Here is a 20,061-nt window from a genome sequence, read left to right as displayed (position 1 = left end):
AATAAAACCTAAACATATTCATACTACAAAAACTAGCAATTATCTATACAACAGTGTTCAACAGAACCTTCTACAAAGTTAGAAACAGTCTACATAGGTCTGTCCTATGCTTTGAGTGAGACTTAATTTTAAAATTTTATTCACAATTACCTTAGTCACTGATGCATAGTTTCTAACAAAGTGACTAGTACATATTTACAGTTTAAAAGAGAATTTTGAAATTATTAATATGTACTCAAAATGGTAAATGATTTTTTTAAAGTGAGGATACAAAGTCTGTTTGGCCTATACATAAATTATAAATAAAAGCAGCTCTAAAATAAAAATCTTCCATCTTTCAAAAAAGGTGAAAATGACTAACTGCATCATGCAGACTCACATAGGAAACAGAACTATCTGAATTAGTAACAGCTAGTAAGGATAAAAAAGATCAAAAGTTAAAGATAATGACCAGCAAATCACACAGGCAAGCTGAAGTTAAAAGGAAAATATTATAACTCAAAGAACTTTCATCATCCAATGCAGGAGATGGAATGTATCTAAAGAAAAGATGGGACTATTTGGCAAAGCTCATAGTATGTTAATCTGCAAATGATATTATAGATGTTGTGTATTTTTAGAACAGACCTTGATAGACCAAATAACATACTTCTTTGGCATCTAGTATGAAAAATGCTATTACATCCTAAATCCACTTATGTTATATAATGTTAAATTTTAAAATTGCCAACATTGGGACTTTTTATAATTAAAATGTGGCAAAACTTTTTTCACAACAATCCAAACTCTAAATTAGAAATTCTAGAGACTGGACATTGATTTACCTTGTATCTTGATTTGGTTTCTGTAATAAAAATAGGGATATTTACAACTTCATTAGCCTGAGATAAGGAACAATTAATTTGAAATGAATATAAACCTCTTAAAACTAAAACTTGAGTAGTGGCTTAAAATGAATATTAAAATAATTTAAGAGCAAAATATTTAACACAATGAATCTTCAGGTCAAAAAAATTCAACATCAATTTTTCTTATTTAAACTCAGGCTAGAAGGTTGATCCTAGCATATTTTTTAAACATGCAAATGTTTGGTAAGATTGAAAAAATATTGAGAAGTACAGTGAAAGAGAAGCAACACTTATTGCCATTGACTAGCACAATTATTAGTCTTTTATTGTGCATCAATTTGGCAATGTGTCTTGAGACCAAAAGCAAACAAACAAACAAAGACTGTCTACGTGAAAAAAAAAAAACACAAAACAAACAACAACAACAAAACCAAAAGTGGGACTCATTTCTTTGCTTCCTCAGGGTCTACCCATCAGATGAGACTTGGACACAGACTAACCCCAGAGATTTTGGACACACTGCTTCTCCTATGGCACCAACTGGTCTCATTGTAATTCTTTTTCTGCTTTTCCTATTAGCCTTGAACTTCTTACTGGGTACATGTCATACTTATTTTGGCATCCCTTGAGATTAATAGAAATGTCATGAGTGGATATGAGACAGACTTAAATAAATGTAAGACCGAAGTTAAATATCATATAAAAGTTATAGGAAAATTCAACAGAATGAAAAATAGGCATTAAAAAAAAAACATAACCCCAAACCCAAATGGAAAGACCATAAAATGTGTCATGGATATGGTGAGTGGCAGGGACCCTCAACAAGCTGGAGAATGCTAGGCAAAATGTGTTCGTGAAATAATGACAGAAAGTAACACTGTGAATGGGAATTAGATGTGTGTTATAGAAAGAGGGCAAGTCCACTTTTCTGTGGCCACAGACAGTCACAGGCTTTTTACGATAAAGCCATAGGATTATACATTTGCTTTGAGAAGAGTGACTTGACTGAGCACATGGAATGGACTGGAGGAGAAAAGATAACAAATAGATCCAATGAAAACAACAAACAACACCTCATAGACAGGAAGTTGAGAACTCCAAGCAGAACAGTAATAATTCAACAGAACAGAGTAACCGGATTTGCATTTAGAAATATGAAAGGTGTGTCATGAGTCTATTCACTACATCTTTAGTACGTCATCTTCAGTGTAAGTGACTGGAACCCTTTACCTCTAAAGACAGTTATCTTCCAACAGCTGCCCAGTACAAACGTAAACAAATCCAGACTCCTCACGATGTTCTAAGCATGGTTTGTGAACGGAATCCCATCTTTTTAGACTCTTTTCTTTAAATGACTTAGTTCTAGTCACACCTCATTTTATTTTCTTCCTGTCAACACTCATTTTTAGGGGGAGTTTTTGAACAGGTGTTCCCATCGCCTGAAATACTCCTCTGCTAGATCTGTAAAAGGATGGTCTTCTTCTCGGAGATTCCTTCTCTAATCACGGTTCCTAAGGCAAATATAACTATTTGCTATTCTCTCAGTATATATGCACTATTCCACTTCACTACTCCAGAGCTGTTAGCTCCCCTTTTGTAAGTGCAGGAAAAATCCACCCAGTGATCAGAGACCTCTCACTTACCAATGTCCTGTAACACAGGACACAATGTGTGTTTTAAAAAGTCCAAATTCTTCAGTATTAACTTTTCTGTATTTTTTTCCTCAATATATGTTTTTATTTAAATTAGAAACATGCATGCTTCATATGTCAATCCCAGCTCCCTCTCCCATCCCTCCTCCCTTGTCCCTCCACCAACACTTTTTTCTCTATTGTATTACTGGTAGTTTTATAGATCCAAGTGAAAATGATGGATTTCAGATCACTAGGAGCTGGGGATGGTGGTTCATGCCTTTAATCTTAGCACTTGGGAGGTAAAGGCAAGATCACGAGCTCAAGGTCATCCCTGGCTATGTAGGGAATTCAAGGACAACTAGGAATAAATGTGACCCTGTTTCAAAACCAACCACCCACTACCACCGCCAGATGGAAAGTGGTAATAATATTCAAGCTATTAGACTTTGATGATTTTGAAATTTGGTGACTGTAAAGTAATACTAGTTACCCTGTCCTCTTCAATTTTTCTTGTTTTTTAGTTTTTGTTTTGTTTTGTGATAGAATCTTCCTACATAAACCAGGTTGCAATGGATTTCCCAGAAGTCTCCCTGTCCTACTCTCTGCAGCGCCAGGGTTAAAGGAGTGTGACACTGGTCACACTGACTCCCAGCTACACTATGAACTACAGGCTCTATCACATATATGTCCTGAATCCCGTACACACCTTCAAATATACTAGAAGGAAAAAAAGAAAGAAAAACAGGAAAAAAATTAACTATATGTATTGATTCACATATCTTATATTTTTCTGGGAAAAAAAAAACCGAACAGTTAAAACAAAACAAACAAAGATAAAGACCAGTTTTCCATATCTAATGGTGTCTTACCCAGTCAGGGAAAACATCTGAGCTAAGTAAGCGAAATGTTTGGTAAGGCCTCGCTTGGGTGGCTTAGAACAATCTGCAGCCCTTTCTCACTTTGTATTTTCTGGTTTCTGCGTGTGTGGTTCTAGGCCAGTGCCATCACCTCTCTACTTCCATTTAAGATTTAGAAAGATGAATTAAAATTCTTCATCTGAGATGTAATAGTTTTGACACTTTAAAAATAACTACTGCTACTATTTGGCTAGTAATGTGTGATTTTCTATGTGTTTTTAGGACGAGGTCTGTTTTTTCAGGCATTGATTAACACAGTTCTTAAATGGTCAATGAGGATATCCCCTCATCTCAAAAAGGAATCAGTATTTTCTATGAGCCTCATGTGTGGTGAAACAAACGTGCTTTAGTTTCTGGAATTTGGCACTAAAGAGACCAGGCACTGCCCTCTGAGAAGAGCTTATTTTACAAAATGGGTGACTCCTGAACTAACTGGGAGAGGCAAGATAATTAAAATGAATCCCACTGCACACATTAGCTGCGGTTTAGCTGATCCCTCAACTCCTGATTCTTTTGAGTTATTACCATTTTTAAGCAGAAAATCCCATCTGTTGAACAGTGTAGGTAATTAGGTAGTGGTTCAAGTCATCTGATGCTTCGGTGTTTTGGTACATAAAAGAAAGACTGGAATGTCAGAAAGCCAGAGGCCTGACATTGTTATAGCTGGAACACACTGGAAATGTTGCAGGTTAAGTATTTCTTACACACTGTCTTGTGGCTTCATAGTAAGTGCAGCTAAAAACATTAACCTTACTAACATTGTATAACAGCTGAACCACAAAGCTTTCTAGATCACTATTTTACTTAGCATGCAGGTTGAACATCCCTAAATTCAAAATCCAAAATCCAAAATTTTGAGGTCACTGAATCAATATTCAAAAAGTTTTGAATTCTGAACCATGTAGGATTCTGAATTTTTGGATTAAGGAAGACTAACTGACAAATTCTACACAGACAGTCAAAATATGACAGACACTTCTAATCCCAAGAAATTTTGGCAAGGGATAACCAACCTTAAGTGCATAAGGACTTTGGGAGGTAACTACTATTATCTCCATTTACAGAAAAGGCCACTGAGAAAGAGGATATTGAGAGTAATGTGACCATAGTTCTACCATGCATTACCTAGAACTTACACTGATCTCGGAGGCAAACCCAAGTATTTCATAATAGACAATGGAGAAAGACGAGGTCTCATTTGTAACAGGGATAGAACATTCACTATAAAAAAGAGGTGACTTTTTCATGTGACTGTCAATAGATCAACATACCTGAATAGCACCCAGAAAAAAGCAAAAAGGAAAACCACAGTAAAAAGTAAGGAGGAGGACACTGAGTAATTGTGCTGGAAGCCAATTTAAATGTATACACAGAAATAAGCTGTCTGTGAAGTATTACCAATATAAATAATCACACAATATAACCCTTTCAGGATAATGGAAAGATCAGAAATTGATAAAGCTAACATTCTTTGGCTGATGTACAATTTAATTTGAATATTTTGAAATCTTTGAGAAAAAATTTATAGAATTAAAGCTTATTAAAAAATAAATTTGAAAGTAGAATACTACAATCACTTAAGGCTCCTCTAGGGATCTCACATTGTATTCAGATTTCAGAAGTAACACCGTTTTGAATTAGTGAACAAAACACAGCTCTACATACGTTCTTTTGACATCTTGCTCAATCATGGATCGCAGTTCTTTATCTTGAAAGAACTTGTTCCAAAGACTCTGGAAAAAATGAGAATAACCTAATTAAAACAATCTCACACTGCTTGACTTTATGACTTCAATTTAATAATTTAAGTGATTGAATTTATTCTTCTCTAAGCTGCCACTTTGGATTACTCAGAAACCTGACAGAAATAATTTTTATTAAAATCTAGTCTAATTCAAACCCTTACAATTTTTTTCAATTCCTTGCTGTATGCATTTTTGAAGTTCCATCATCTCTGCAGGATGAAGGGCATTCCACTGCTATTTTAATTTCTAAGAGGCATTTACAGTTTTAAAATGTTAACTCAGGAAAATTCTAGAAACTACGTAATGATGGGTTAAAGTGCAACACACCTATGGCAGAGACCTGGTGGCAGAGACAGGCAGATCTCTGTGAGTTTGAGGCCAGCCCTAGCAAGTTTCAGTCTCCCCGAGGCCATGTGGTAGGAACCTCTCTTAATAAAACAAAGGAACAAAACCAAACACCTAAAAATTACTTAATATCTTATTGTACTATAGCAAAATTTACACATCAGAAAAATACTAACGCATCTATAAAATGAGAAAAATTTCCTTCTCAACTACATACATAGGCATAGAGCAGCAACAAGAAAGTAAGTCATATAGTCTCTGTTAAGTAATAACTGACCTAAACTCCACCAGGATACAAGCTTCTCCACAGTCATTATGGGTAGGTGCTTTCTTCCAGGGACAGTCCTACCAAAAGTGTTCCTTAGTGACTTCCCTCCCCACTGCAACCCTGATGCCACCATCCTCATAGGGATGCTCTTTCAATTTAGAGATATTTATCATGAGACCCTCTGGACTTTCCCCTAGTGTGGCTTATAATACACAAGCTCATGTGCATGCCTGTGCGTGCGTGCTCATGCGCGTGTGCGCGCGCACACACACACACACACACACACACACACTCAAACATAGACACACATACACACACACTCACACACATTCACATGTCTCAGGGATTGAACCCAGGTGGTCACACTTGGAGGTGAGTACCTGAAAATTTAATTTTGGACATGAAAAATTCCTAAAATGTGAACACAAGCCTATAATTAACAGTTAATTATTTAGATGAAAGTTAGCCAGGGACAAATAGACAATCCATTTATTTCCCTATGTTCTAGTGGATTAATGTTTTCAATTAAATTAACTAAATTCTGGCCAATTTTCCATGAAGGAAAACCGAGTCCAAGAAAACAGGTAGCTAGTTTTTATGTTGAAACACAGCTCGTATTAATGTCAATATGTTTAAAGTCAAATTAACTATATACATTTATAATAACAATATTTTGGAAGACAACAGCCAACCTGAAATTACCATTCATTTTTCAGAAATAGAGCATTCCCACATTTAAAAAGAAATAATTTATAGTGCAGTGGATAACTCAGGAGAAATTGCTGTGGTGTAGATCCCGACAGCTCCCAAAGGCTGCTGTGTTGAAGGTTTGGTGGCTTAACACCACTGGGAGGCAGGAGGACCTTCCAGAGATGGCCGACAGGAGCTGAGCAGATCCCTCAGAGGGGAAGATGCAAGCTTGAGGCCTGAGTGTGAGTCCTCATACAAAGCTGAGCCTTTTGTGGCTGTAACTCCAGCAGTGGGGAGCAGACACAGGGAGGATGCTACTCAGCTAGTCTAGCAGACAGCAAGCTTGAGCTTTAGGGAGAGACCTAGTCTCAAAGGAACAAGGCAAAGAATGACAGAGCAGGAAACCATGCCCACCTTTGACCTCTACAGGTGTGCATACACACACACTACACACACAAACACACACACACACATACAGATTTAGGTAGTTCAGTATTTAGAATAATGAAAACACAGGGCATGAAACACATTGTTTGCATAGGGATTTTCATATAAATCCTACACAGATGACATGAATCTTTAAAGCACCTCTTTCAGAATGGAAAGAGTTGGAACAAGGGTTTGAGAGATGACTTGGTAGTTAGGAGCCCTGGCTGCTCTTGCAGACGACATGGTTTGGTTGCCAGCACCCATATGGTGGTTTATAACCACCAATAACACAAGTTTCAGGGAATCTACCATGCTCCTCTGGCTTCCAAAGTTACCAGGCACACACAGGGTACACAGACATATATGCAAGGCAAGACACCCATACAGATAAAATAATGAAATAATTTTAAAACAAACAAACAAACATATTAAAAAGGAACATTACTCCTTCATCTTGTGAAAGGGGATTGTTGATCATCAGGTCCTGTTGGCCAACAACTTTCCTTGGATTAGTGATATGCTGTTAAAGGGAGAGATATAGCAAGATTAGAGACTAATGAACTTTAAAGTAAGCAAATGAAAGTAACTGCATCAGTCACATTTACTCTTTACTTACTATTTCTTTTATACTGGTATACCATGCTCTTAGTTCTTTGATTCTACTTATCCATTGACTTTTATCTTGTGGAAGAACACAAAGAAAGAGCTATTGGGGGAGGGAGGAGAAAAAAAGAAAACATTGTTAAAAAAAACTACTAAGTATGAATATCAGGCTAAATAAGATCTTTTGAAAATTTAAAGAAACACCACATTCATAACATGTCCCATTCAATATAATCATTTCAATTCCCAATAGTATGTTCACATTAAAAATATGTTTAGAATAGCAAAAAACTAAGCAATCAATGCTTAAATGCAAGAATTAAAAAGTTAAACCACAAAATAGATTTAGCTTTCTTCAAGATTTATTTGGCAAAGGGAGGCAAACACATGGAGGTTCAAATCTAATTGTGTTGGGAATGGTAGGAAAGTATTGCAGGCGACACCTGGTCAACAATACCTAGGTTTGCATCCAGTCAGTGACCTGAGGGCTGGGGCTGAGGGTACAGAAATGAGGCTGCATCATAAACAGCAGAGAATGCAATTTGCAATTGGCAATCAGGTTTTCACAATAAGCATTTTAAAATGACAAATCTGATTTAATTTAGCTTAATATATTAATAAAATGAATACAGACTTAGGTTTATTTTTAGTAAATGAAATATACTTAAAGTTAAACAACAGGGAGTGAGGGTGGGGTACAAATATTTGAATACAAATTTTCTAACAGCAGGTCTTCTGTCTGCTTCTTAAGAAAGAAAAATGTATTTTCATTATTAAATCTAAATTATTAAATCTAGAATTATATAATACATCATGTATTGTTTGATTTGCACAGACTTTACATGCTCAATTTATGCACATAGCCTTAAAAATGTTGATAGAGGTCATTTAAAAAATAAGTCTACACCCAAATTCATTCATTTTAGAGACCAGGAAGGGCCAATTTTTCAAAGCAATTAAAATGATGACAGCAGATTATCATTCCCACTTTTGGTAACCAGTGACCCTTCTCTCCAAAGGAAAATGACCCAATTTCCTTCCACTCTCCTGGTTGCCCTCCATTTTACATTTCTAACAAAAGAATGTTAAGTTTTTTCCATGTGCTCTTTAGCAAGACAAAAGGAGGATGACTAAATGATAGCAGCTCAATTAACAGGATCTTCAACTTACCACTAAACTTCTGCCCAACTTCAAGAAAATCTGAAAAGGCCCCTCCAGGAAGTTTAATAGTGCTGCTCTGAAATTTTCACTACTAAGGGAAATCAAGAGTTACTTCAAAGGATTCATTTACTAGCTTCACTTGCCCAGGTGCCTCAACCTTATGGGTAAATGTCCTATGAAAGGTAAACATGAATGGCTTTCCTGAAATCCAGTGACCCATGTGAGGGTCATCTTCTGGAATGTCAGGTAAAGTGCTGACACACTGCACCACAAACAGTAAATAACTATTTCCTTCTTACCTTCCAGCAGATGCTGCGGAACCTGCTGCTTCTCAGCTGCCCATTAATCCCCTTCTGTCTTATTGTTGCCAAGTAATTGTTGTTTACAAATAGATCTTCCCATTCTTTCCTGTAGGAAAGAAACCAGATCAGTGGTTTCCTTTTGTTAAAACCCTTTTACTAAAAGGAGTGCTACAGGAAACTAACCTTAAATAGCCTAAGAAATTTAACTTTTAAAATGCATGCATTTAGTGGTGTTCTGTGTCTGAACGAATGGCTGTCTTCTTGGACACAGTTCTTCTGTAGATTTAATGAATATGTAGATCGCTATAATTACCCTAGCTTCTTACATTTAATGTCTATGGAGGCTATTCCATTTCCTCGAAAACAGTGGTATGTATGAATACATAAGAAAAATGAGGCTTATAAAATGTGACTTATTTATCTATTAAAAAAAGTACACCTGTTTCCAAAAATTACATGAGAAAGAAGTGGCCTGTTGGTTATAAAGACTTCTCACGGAAAATACCCCGTCGAATAACCCTGTTTTGTTTCCTGCTAAGCTGGACAGTTAAATGTCATAGAATACCACCTTTTTAAACAGTGCATGCTTCCGGTTGAAATCTCCACAGCTTCTTCCTACATGATCAGTGGGAAAATGTTAACAGGTGCAGAGAAATTTCAAGAAAGCATCAAGAACTGTAAAAGCTTCGGTGTAAAAACTGTTAAAGGCAAGCTTGACTACCCGCAGTAACTGTGGCTGAGGAGATAAACTGAAACGCGCCTCACAGGCATGCAGGCACCAGGGGCCCACACCTGTGCCTCATTAATATACAAGTAAATCTGCTCCACTGGGAAACAATTGGAAATTAATTGTCCCAAACCATCACCTGAGGTTGACTAAAGGCATTAGAGCCACATTTCCAGCATCTTGCACCAAACTAAACGGTAAGAGTCTTTTGTCAACAGCTGAGACCAGCTTCATGAAATTACCCTTAAATTCCACAATACTACAACAAAATTGACTTAAGTTGTAAAATTCAGATCAAAGCCAAAATCTCAGATAAAATATCTGAAGAAAATGTCCTTAGGAAGAAATTTCCTGAAACCTCAGAAACACAAGGCCATCACTGGCCAGATTCCACGTGTGCTGAGAGTAGACACAATAATAATGTCCTGAGAAACTGTTAAAGGACTGCAGATATAGCTCACTGGGTATTTCCATGGCATAGGCATTTCAGTCCTCAGTGCAGAGAAAACTTACTTTAAAAGTGCCATGATGGCTGCTGACCACATGAATTCACAGCAGCAAGGTCTGCAAGGATCAACTCAGTTTAAAATTCCAACAAGGGCTGAGGAGGGGCTGGCTCCTGAGAGGCATCCAAACCTAGCTGAGCAGCTTGGGCAGTTGATGGCTGCTTGGGAAGAAGTATGATGGCTATTCTTGGTCGTCAATTTGACTATATCTAGAATTAACCAAAACTCAAAAATGGGGAGTTTTAAAGCAAAAATTCACACACCTTTAATCCCTACCCTTTGAAATGGGAAAATATGTGCGTACACACACACACACACACACACACACACACACACACACGAGAGAGAGAGAGAGAGAGAGAGAGAGAGAGAGAGAGAGATTTTGTAAATTCTGTTACTTTAGAGAACCTTGACTAATTCAAGACCACTGGTAGATTATCCATGTCCCAGTGGATGGATGTAGGCCCCTACACCTATGTGCAACATTCAATGGAATCAGTAGGTTAAAGTATTTTTCAGTTCCAATGAGTTCCACATATACCCATATTGTGTTTTTATGAAGTTCTTAATAATATTCAAAGATGTGATAAACACATTAGAGGGTTAGAGACACAATGGGGTGTGAAGTTAGGGGAGTGGACAAATTTTTAAGGAAATGATGATAAGATTAACAAAACTCTTTGCTAGAAGAATGTTTTTATTATAATTAAATATTATATTATAAAATAATTAAAATCACAGCTACTGAAGTTTCACATATAAGGAATGATCCATCTGAAGTTAAAGAGACTACTAAGGGCAAGATGGTCTAGAGGAGCTGAACCAAGATGAATTTTTGTTTTAATGAGCATAAATATGAATGATAGACTAACTGATCCTAAACATGGGGGAAAATAATATGAAAAACTTAGGAGTTGGTGGTAGAGTTTTCCAATTTATTTAGCAATAATAAAGGAAGAGTAGTCAACAAATTTTGTCTTATACTGTATAACAGATATAGAGGGTAGTGGGAAGATCTGAACTGCAAAAACCTGTCAACTATGCCACCACTTGATAAAAAGTTCACTGTAATATTGTAGGGAAACAAAACAAAACGTTTTTTTTTGTCTATTTGTTTTTGTTTTTCCAGAAGGAGTTTCTCTACGTAGCTCACTCTGCCCTCCTGGAACTTTCTCTGTAGACCAGGCTGGCTTCAAACTCACAGAGATCCACCTGCCTCTGCCTTCCGAGTGCAGGGATTAAAGGCGTGCGCCACCACCACCTAAAAGAACTTTTAACCCAAAGCCGGCTTTTTAATTCCTCTTTTCAAATAGGAAAACAAATATTTAGAAAAGTTAGACTACTCACAAGAGAAAAAACAAATCAAAATGGCTTAGGAAAGAGCCTGTCCAGAGCAAGCAAACTCTAGAAGGATGATCCTGACAGCACAAGGGAAGTGATCTCTGTCAATTAAGCAGGACAGAAATGGCATCTCACGCGTTCTCCTCAGGTGTGAGTTACTATGGGGCATAAGGGCCAAAGACAGGTTGTCAACACTGCCTGAGAAGATGTGTGACGACCACAATGAAGAGTGACCTGTACATTTACACATTTAACAATTCTTTACTCTTTAAAGATTTCACATATGAGTAATGCATTTACAGATTTCCCTACTCCCTCTCTTCCCTCCAATCTTTCCCACATATCCTCAACTCCCTCTGAAATTCATGGGTTTATTTTTCATTACTATTATTACTGTTTTATATACATACAAACTAACACAGAAATAAAACTTACTAAGTACGTGTGGTTAGTTTTGCTCACAGGCATGTTTAAGGCTGACCACGTGGTACTGGATGAACATTTTGGCAGCCTCATCTTTAGGCAAGACATACTCTCTCCCTCCCTCCCTCCCTCCCTCCCTCCCTCCCTCCCTCCCTCCCTCCCTCCCTCCCTCCCTCCCTCCTTCCCTCCCCACCTCCCTCAGCAGTCATTAATTGCCTATAGCTCTTCACCTAGGAGTGGAGCTTTGTGTGACAGACTCCATTCAGCCTGGCAAATCAACTAGTGTTGTCACTGTTCATGTGTGAAAGTTCAAGGGTGAAGCGTGCCTGTTGTATATATAGAAAACACAATCTTTCAACAGACATCTTCAGGTTCTCAGAATCTTTAGGTTCTCTTTTCTGTCATGTTCCCTAAGCCTTGGGGGTAGAGACCTAGACCCTAAGTACTCCTCTGAAAACAAGCATTAGTGCCACCAAGTGGCAAGCTCTCTACCATTGCAGGCACCAGATCTCTGAAAACAGTCAGCACTAAAACCCTGATTAGCAGTGGCTGCCTTGGGATTAATTTGTAGTTTTGATAAGTACTTGAATTTACCCAGTTACTCCTCAAAGAGACTACTGTCAATACAACTGGCCCAGCTTGTAGCAACTGATACTCAAGAAACTCTAAAGGAAACCAACAGACAAGGGTTTTTTTGTTTTGTTGTTTTTTTTTTCAACAGTAACTGATGACTTCCCTTTAATAAGGCTTAGCTCTATAGATAGCTTATTGCGATGGTTTGCTTTGATTTTTGTTTCTGAAATGGAAATCATTTTTGCTTTGTTTTGACAGAGCATCTTACTGCATAGCACTGGCTAGTCTGGAATTCCCTATGTAGACCAGGCTGGCATTAAACTCAAGAGATCCACCTATCTCTGCCTATTGAGGGTTAGGATGAAAGGTGTATGTCACAAAACCTAAACTAGGAAATTACTCTGAATACTCTGTGAATGAATACAGCTCCTGATTATAAAGATACCATTTTCAATTATATATTTAAATATGTTTCCCAATAATTATATTGTGAAACATTTTTAAAAATTTGGACAACTATTGTTAGGCATCAGACGGTGTAGGAGTGTGGTTAATATACCCACAATCACTCCACTCAAAAAAGCGAAGTCCCCCTCTCCAGCAGGCATTAATTGCAAATAACTTCTTGTTTGAACTTTTACAGGTCTAAAGCATGCTGTTGGAGTTTCTAATTGGTGTCTTCTAAATCTATTGTTTAATAATTTTGTAACTGAAGTAATGCATAATTAGGTGCTAAATTTAGGAAAATTTCAATCACTGATCTAGATTATGGTAAATTATAGAATATACCCATATTTTATAGACAGAGTGTGTTATTTACATGATGATTTCTACCCAATTTTTTAGGTATCATCTGGAGGTGAACAATATCCCTATAGAAGTGACATAAAAAACTCAAACAGAAGAGGCAGGGAAAAAACTCAAAGAACTACCGTGAAGGGAAAGAGTATACAGACTACACAGAGTGTGGTATTGGAAATCTATTATTTGGAGTTACGTGCAGAGTTCTTCTGGCCTCTAATGGCACTGGAACTGCTCAGTAGCTAAGAGAAGGGTTATCACTGTGAAAAAGACAACCAGCACAAAGTGGGAAAAGAAAATGAAAGACGATACCCTGGCTTCCTGGATCTCAGAGATGGGCAGGACCTGGGAAGGAAAAGCAGACAACTCTCACCCCCATGGTGTGGACATTTGAAAGAAAGAATCAAAGCTCAGGACGAAAACAGTCTATGAGCAGCACCGAATATGTAAAACTGAAGAAAGGGGAGCTTGATATAAAAATTTGTACAATTTTATTCTTCCAATATATAAAATGACATTTTAAATTTTGTCATATCATCTATGATCACATTTTAAGGCAAATGCAAAGGGAAAAGGGATAATTTTAAGTCTGTTTCAAATTTTATAGAAAAACATTAGATTTCTACTAGCAGAAGGAGTGTATCATAATTTCAATATCTATATAATACCATTTAAAGGAATGATTTTGAAAATGCTATTCAAACAGAACAAGAACCATCTAAGTTGTAGTCAACGGAAATACAGAGAGTATAAATTATGTCAGCATAAGACTAGAGAGTGTGGCAGAGATACGGTAAGCTGCAACACGAGGCCCGCAGGTGCCAAGATCAAGCATACAAACCCTGATGGTATCTGTAATTACCTCATTTTTAGCTTAAATCACAGGTAATGAGGGAACTCCAAGTCTCTAAAAGGCAATTAGTAACTCTACTGGCTTCTTGCTTCCTATATCAGAATTTTTAAAAAGTTATTCTTATTTCAAGCCTTTCTCCCCTCTATAATGAACCATTAGGGCATATCGGTCACACATATGCATATACATATGAAAATACGTTCTTCCTGCATCTAGGTGACTATGGTCTGATGCAGTACGGTTATCAATGAGACAAAGAAAGGTGAGGATTTTCTTATTACATGGAGACCTGATAAAATCTACTGGAAAGTTCTGATTCAGGTTTGAAATAAATCAAGACTAGAAATCTTGAGCCCGATCTTATATTCTTTAGAATATAAAGAACTGAATTAGAGTACAGTTAAAGGCTCATAGCTATAATACACTTTAAAAAATAAAATATGTATCATATTCTTTATGTGACCCTAAATAAAAGGTCACATTGAAACTGGTGAGCTCATTTAATTATATTTTTAGGAGAGGAATCCAGAAAAGTTACATTGGAGGTTTCCAATTTTATAAGAATATATAGATGTTTTAGTTGAAGTAATAATAAAAGCCACTGTACTACTAATCAAAGGATCAGAATTTAGAATGTGGTCAGAAAAAGTTCTTAGGTTAGACAACCTCTGTGATGCCAACTGGAGCACCTTTGTATTTCATGGTACACTGGTTTTTTTCAAATGTTTATCACGTAGGGGAAAATCCCTTCTGTGACTTCCACGGTATCTCCAGACCTGCCTTCCGAGCTATTCAGTGTTTGCGGTAACGGGTATGAGCTTGATATATGACTCTGAGAATAGGATAATGGAAGTCAAGCACGGGGCCATGGGCCTATAACCTCAGGTCATCAGGAGTTCAAGGGCAGTCTGAGCAGTATCAAAGTATTTAAAAGTGAGAGGAGGAGGACAAAACAGGGACTGAGAAATGGGGAAAAGATTTAGTTGCTTACCTTACATTATATAATACAGGAAATACTGTAAAGGAACACTCATAGCATCAGAAATAAATTATTTTTCATGAACTTTGAAGTAGATGTTTATTTAGTAAAAATCTAATGTCCTATTTAAAAGTAAAATCCATCTGTTAAGATATGTATGTTTTCTAAGAGTAGAATGGTTTCTAGGGTAACACATTGTAGCAATGCATGTATCCTTGAGGTGTCTTCACTCAAGGAAGCCTATGATAAGCAGAAAGTGGTGGCATATGCCTTTAATCCCAGCACTTAAGAGGCATGTGAATCTCTGTGAGTTCAAGGTCAACACGATTCACCATAGTAAGTTCCAGGACAGCCTGAACTACATGAACAGGCCCTATGTGGTGTTTTATATAAGAATGCTCCAGATAGACTAATAGATATGAATGCTTAGCCATCAACAAATGGCACTATTTGAAAGGATTGAGAAGTGTGTCCCTGTTGGAGGAACTATGTCACTAGAAATGGATTCTGACATTACAAGGATCCAAGACAGGCCCAGTGGCGTTCTTCTCTTCCAGCTGCCTGCAGATCTGGATGTAGAATTCTTAGCTACTTCTCCAGTCCGGTATTTGACTACAATGGATTGAAACTGTTGCTCCCTTGTATAAGAGCTGCCATGGTCTTATCTTTTCACAGAAATAGAACACTGACTAAGGCATCTCCTTATCTAAAATAAATAAATAAATAAATAATAAATAAATAAATAAATAAAAACTAATCAAAACAGAGGACTGCAATGAGCCTACCATCCACTTGATAAGCGGCAGAATCTGAGGCAAAAGAAATTTCACCTTCCACCATGACAACAATTATATATATCAACCATGCAGATGAAATCTGATTAGTAAAACTGAAGAATTACATGCTCCCTTTTAATTATTTAAATGGCATCATATAGCTCCTGGTTCTTGCACTAACCTCAGTGTTTCAAGAATACTACTCACACAGTCATTCAATTTTAAAAGCTGCAACTACTAAGATACAAGGAATATCAGGACAAAACCACACATAACACAAACTCGCATAGCATAAAGGAAGAAAGAGAACAACCATCAAACACTAAATAATAATATTCGTGGGTAAAGAGATATGTACATGGTGCTCCAACATGGTATTTAATCATCCTAGAGAAGCGATGCTCCTGATAAGAACTGTGAGACATAGGTGTGCCCCTTCTGCCTACAGAGCATCACTTACAGTCCATCTGAGATGTAAGTATGCCACTGCCACCTTCCCTAGCTCCCTGATATATGCTAAAGTTAGGAGAGAGAAGTCTCCAGATGACTATACATTTACTAGATACCAAATGGTGCATATGGAAAAGAACTATGCCTAATAGCCAAGTCATAAGTCACAATAAAACCAAACTCAAAAACAAATGAAAAAAATAAGAAAATACAGTTTAAAATAAAGATAAATTGTGTTATATGATAAAATAACTTTAATAGGAGGTCAATGTATTTAAATTAGTTTGCATTAGTGTTTAAGGGAAAACGATTTCCTATTGCCTGTGAAAACCAAAAGCAGAAAAACATCTCTCCATGAAGGAAAGTAAGATCTTACAGATCAAGTGTCCTATCTACTGCACTGCACAAAAACATCAGACTCTACAAGTTTTGTAACTTTACAATAATGGTACAGGCTTAGCTGGCTGAGCAACACAATGGAAAACTTGGGCCACTTTTGATACACAAACAAGGTTCAAATTTTGGAACATAACATATTGAGGATGCTCAGAAACAAAATGTGCAAAAAGCATACTTACAAAGAAAAATTACCATTTTGTTTGGTTGTTTTAGAAAAGATCTCACTTTAGGTAACTGATTTTCCTGGAGATCCCTTTGTAGACCAGCTTGGCCCTTCAACTCAGATCCTCCTGTCTCTGCCTTCTGATTGTAAAAATTAAAGACATGTGCCACTACACCCAGCTAAAAGTTACACATTTTCAAAGACACACATCAAACACAGCAAAATGTTAACATTACCAAAATACTCCCAAGATTCAAGTGTAATTTTTGTCTGGATGTTGTATGCACTTTGAAAACACAAAATTATTTGTTTCTGCATTAAATAACAATTTTTTCATAGTTATCCACTCTATTTTTAATTTTATTTTTCTTAGCATAAAAATAAATGGGTTTAGCTGTGACTTCCACACATATGTACGGTTATGCCTTGTTTCTTGTTCAGTCCTTTTTCTTCATTCTATTTTTAGTGGATTTCCCTTATGTCTATTTTGGAAAGATTTTTTTTATGTGTATGAGTGTTTTCCTGCATGCATATACATGAATCACATGGTCCCTGTGCCTGGAAGACAGAAGATACTGGATTCCCGTGACCTGCAGGGACAGGTGGATATGAGCTACTGGGAGTTGAACCAGGCCCTCTGTAAAAACAGCAGGTGCTCTTAACCACCAAGCCATTTCTTCAGCCCTTCTCATAACTATTTCGTCAGGTAAAAGCTACCAGCGTCCTAAAGGGCTTCAGGTACCCCAGTCTACTGGAATTCCCCAAGTGTTAATGGAAGAGTTCTAAAATTAATAAATCATAAATGTTATGCCACATCCTAACTAGTAGTGCAATCCACACTATTTTGTCCCATTCAACCCAAATGTCAATTATTGCTCTGTCCTGTGCATCTTCATCAAATACTCTACATCCACTCATCACTTAGTAGCTGCCTATGTGATCAGATTAACTGTTTTTGGTATCCAGATGACTTTCATGCAAGGGCCTTCTTTTTCCTTAATAAAGACTTCATGGTTCAAGAGTACTGAAGCTAGTAATTTGGTTATGTCAAGAAGCTAAGAGAGAAAGCAAAAGGTTTTGGCTTAGAATAGAAAGGAAATTAACATGTTTTGGTTGACCTATGGTTGGGACATATAGATCTTTTGTATTACTGTTAGAAATTTCATCTGTGGGTGTAGGAGGAGAAAAAATGGAATTCCTTCTTTAAGTTCAATCAGCAGCCAGATGGCAGAGATGTGGGACAGGTCATTGTTGGTTATTGCCCCAACACTCAGGCACCCTTAAACATCTTGTAGGAAAAAAGTGATCCTGTTCAGCCTATCCAGGCTGAAAAGGTGGAATCAGACATAGGGTAGTGAGGGGCAGGGAGCAGACCCAAGTAACAAGTCTGTCTCTAGTTCTAACACAACAGAGCTCTGCTGTCCAGCAGATTTAAAATTATTTATAACTCTACCGTGAACTCTAATTTTATGTATTGTTTTCTCAAATTACACTTCAAGTAAGATACTTCAAATTACTGATTAAACAGCTAATTCATTTTTTAAAACAGCATATAGCTAAACAACATAGTCTGCACATATACCAGCATGGGCATGTAGGGCTAACAGCAGGTGTTTCAGTAGTGAACTAAAGAAAAAGCAGTCAAGTATCTAAGGGAATGGACTCTCAGTGTAGGGGAACTCTGTGTAGCTTACCCTCCGGTTTCAAATTAATGCTCGTCTTTCCAAAGATAAACATTTACATAGGCTTACATGAAGGGGCTCACAGCTGATTATATAAATAAACAAATATAAAGCCTGCTTCTTCATAATATATTTTTGAAGGAATTTCTGAAAAAATGGAATAAAAAAATGTCCCATAGAAACTCAGACTAGTATGAGCTCTTAACATAAGGTTACTGTCGAACTAAACTAGAATCCAGTATCAGAAAGAGAGAACTGATGGGCAACGGAGTTAGGAATGGGCTGGTTTAACCCACAGAAACAGCTGACCTGAACAAAGGGGAGCTCTTGGACTCCAGACTGATGGCTGTGTGGAAAGCATGGGACTGACCCAGACCCCCTGAATGTGGGTGTCAGTGAGGAGGCCTAGGTAATCTATGGGGCCTTTGGTAGTATTTACCCCTGCATACAAATAGACTTTGAGTGCCCATGCCACAATATGGGAAACTCTCTTAGCCGGGACTCTTGGGGGAGGGCCTAGGCCCTGCCCTGGATGAAATGACAGTCACTGGAGATCCACCAGTGAGGGCCTCACCCTCCCTGGGGATCAGAGTGGAGATTGGGTGGAGGACTGGGGGACCTGGTGGAGAGGGCGGGAGAGGATGGGAGGGAGAGGGAGCTGGGATTGACATGTGAAACAAGATTGTTTCTAATCTAAAAAAACAACAACAACAACAACAACAACAAAAAACAAAACAAAACAAAAAAACCAAAAAACCCATAAGGTTACTGTCTTAGTTAGGGTTTCTATTGCTGCAAGGACATACCATGAACCAAAAACCAACCAACCAAACAAACAAAAAAACGGTTGGTGAGGAAAGGGTTTATCTGGATTACACTTAAGCATTGCTGTTCATCAGTGAATGAAGACAAGGTCAGGAACTCAAACAGGGCAGGATCCCAGAGGTAGGAACTGATGCAGACCTATGGAGGGTAGCTGCTTACTGGGACACTCAACCCATCTTCTTATGGAACCCAGCACAATCAGTCCAGGGATGATGGCACCACCCACCCACCATAGACTGGGTCCTCCTCCACTGATCACTAAATGAGAAAATGCCTTATACATGGATGTCATAAAAGCATTTCCTCAATTTCTTCCTCTGATAACTCTAGCTTGTGTTAAGTTGACACACAAAACCAACCAGAAGAGTTGAAATTTTCAAAAGTAAATTTTACTGAACATTTTGCTACTATAATGTGATTCTGCAAGAATTTCTTTAGTCAGTAAAAATCAATATGAAAATATGCTCTAGCGCCTTGTTCCAGAGGATTCTATGTTTAACTTAAATGTCAAATTAAAAAGTAAGCTAATTATATTACAAGAGCTATTGCCTACAGGGTAAAAAGAAATCCTAATTTCACACCTTAAATACTGTAATACCATTTAATAGCAGCATTGGCCTG

At 37.4% G+C, this 20,061-nt stretch overlaps 1 protein-coding gene across 8 annotated transcripts in view; it reads right to left on the bottom strand.

Annotated features, from left to right (window-relative positions):
* The window catches only part of Tbc1d5 (TBC1 domain family member 5), a 424,656-nt gene that overhangs the window by 194,471 nt on the left and 210,124 nt on the right, over window positions 1-20,061 (bottom strand). For all 8 annotated transcript variants that reach the window (XM_040729178.1, XM_040729183.1, XM_040729179.1 and 5 more), the window contains 4 exons: window positions 8,940-9,048; window positions 7,493-7,582; window positions 7,322-7,396; window positions 5,065-5,132 (listed from right to left, as the gene is read on the bottom strand). In XM_040729178.1, coding sequence (XP_040585112.1) covers window positions 5,065-5,132; window positions 7,322-7,396; window positions 7,493-7,582; window positions 8,940-9,048 — 342 coding nt within the window. The remainder of the gene's footprint in view (window positions 1-5,064; window positions 5,133-7,321; window positions 7,397-7,492; window positions 7,583-8,939; window positions 9,049-20,061) is intronic.

Source organism: Mesocricetus auratus, unplaced genomic scaffold, assembly GCF_017639785.1.
Source record: "Mesocricetus auratus isolate SY011 unplaced genomic scaffold, BCM_Maur_2.0 Super-Scaffold_100021, whole genome shotgun sequence".
Taxonomy (NCBI): Eukaryota; Metazoa; Chordata; class Mammalia; order Rodentia; family Cricetidae; genus Mesocricetus; species Mesocricetus auratus.
This window is presented reverse-complemented; position numbering and strand designations above follow the sequence as displayed.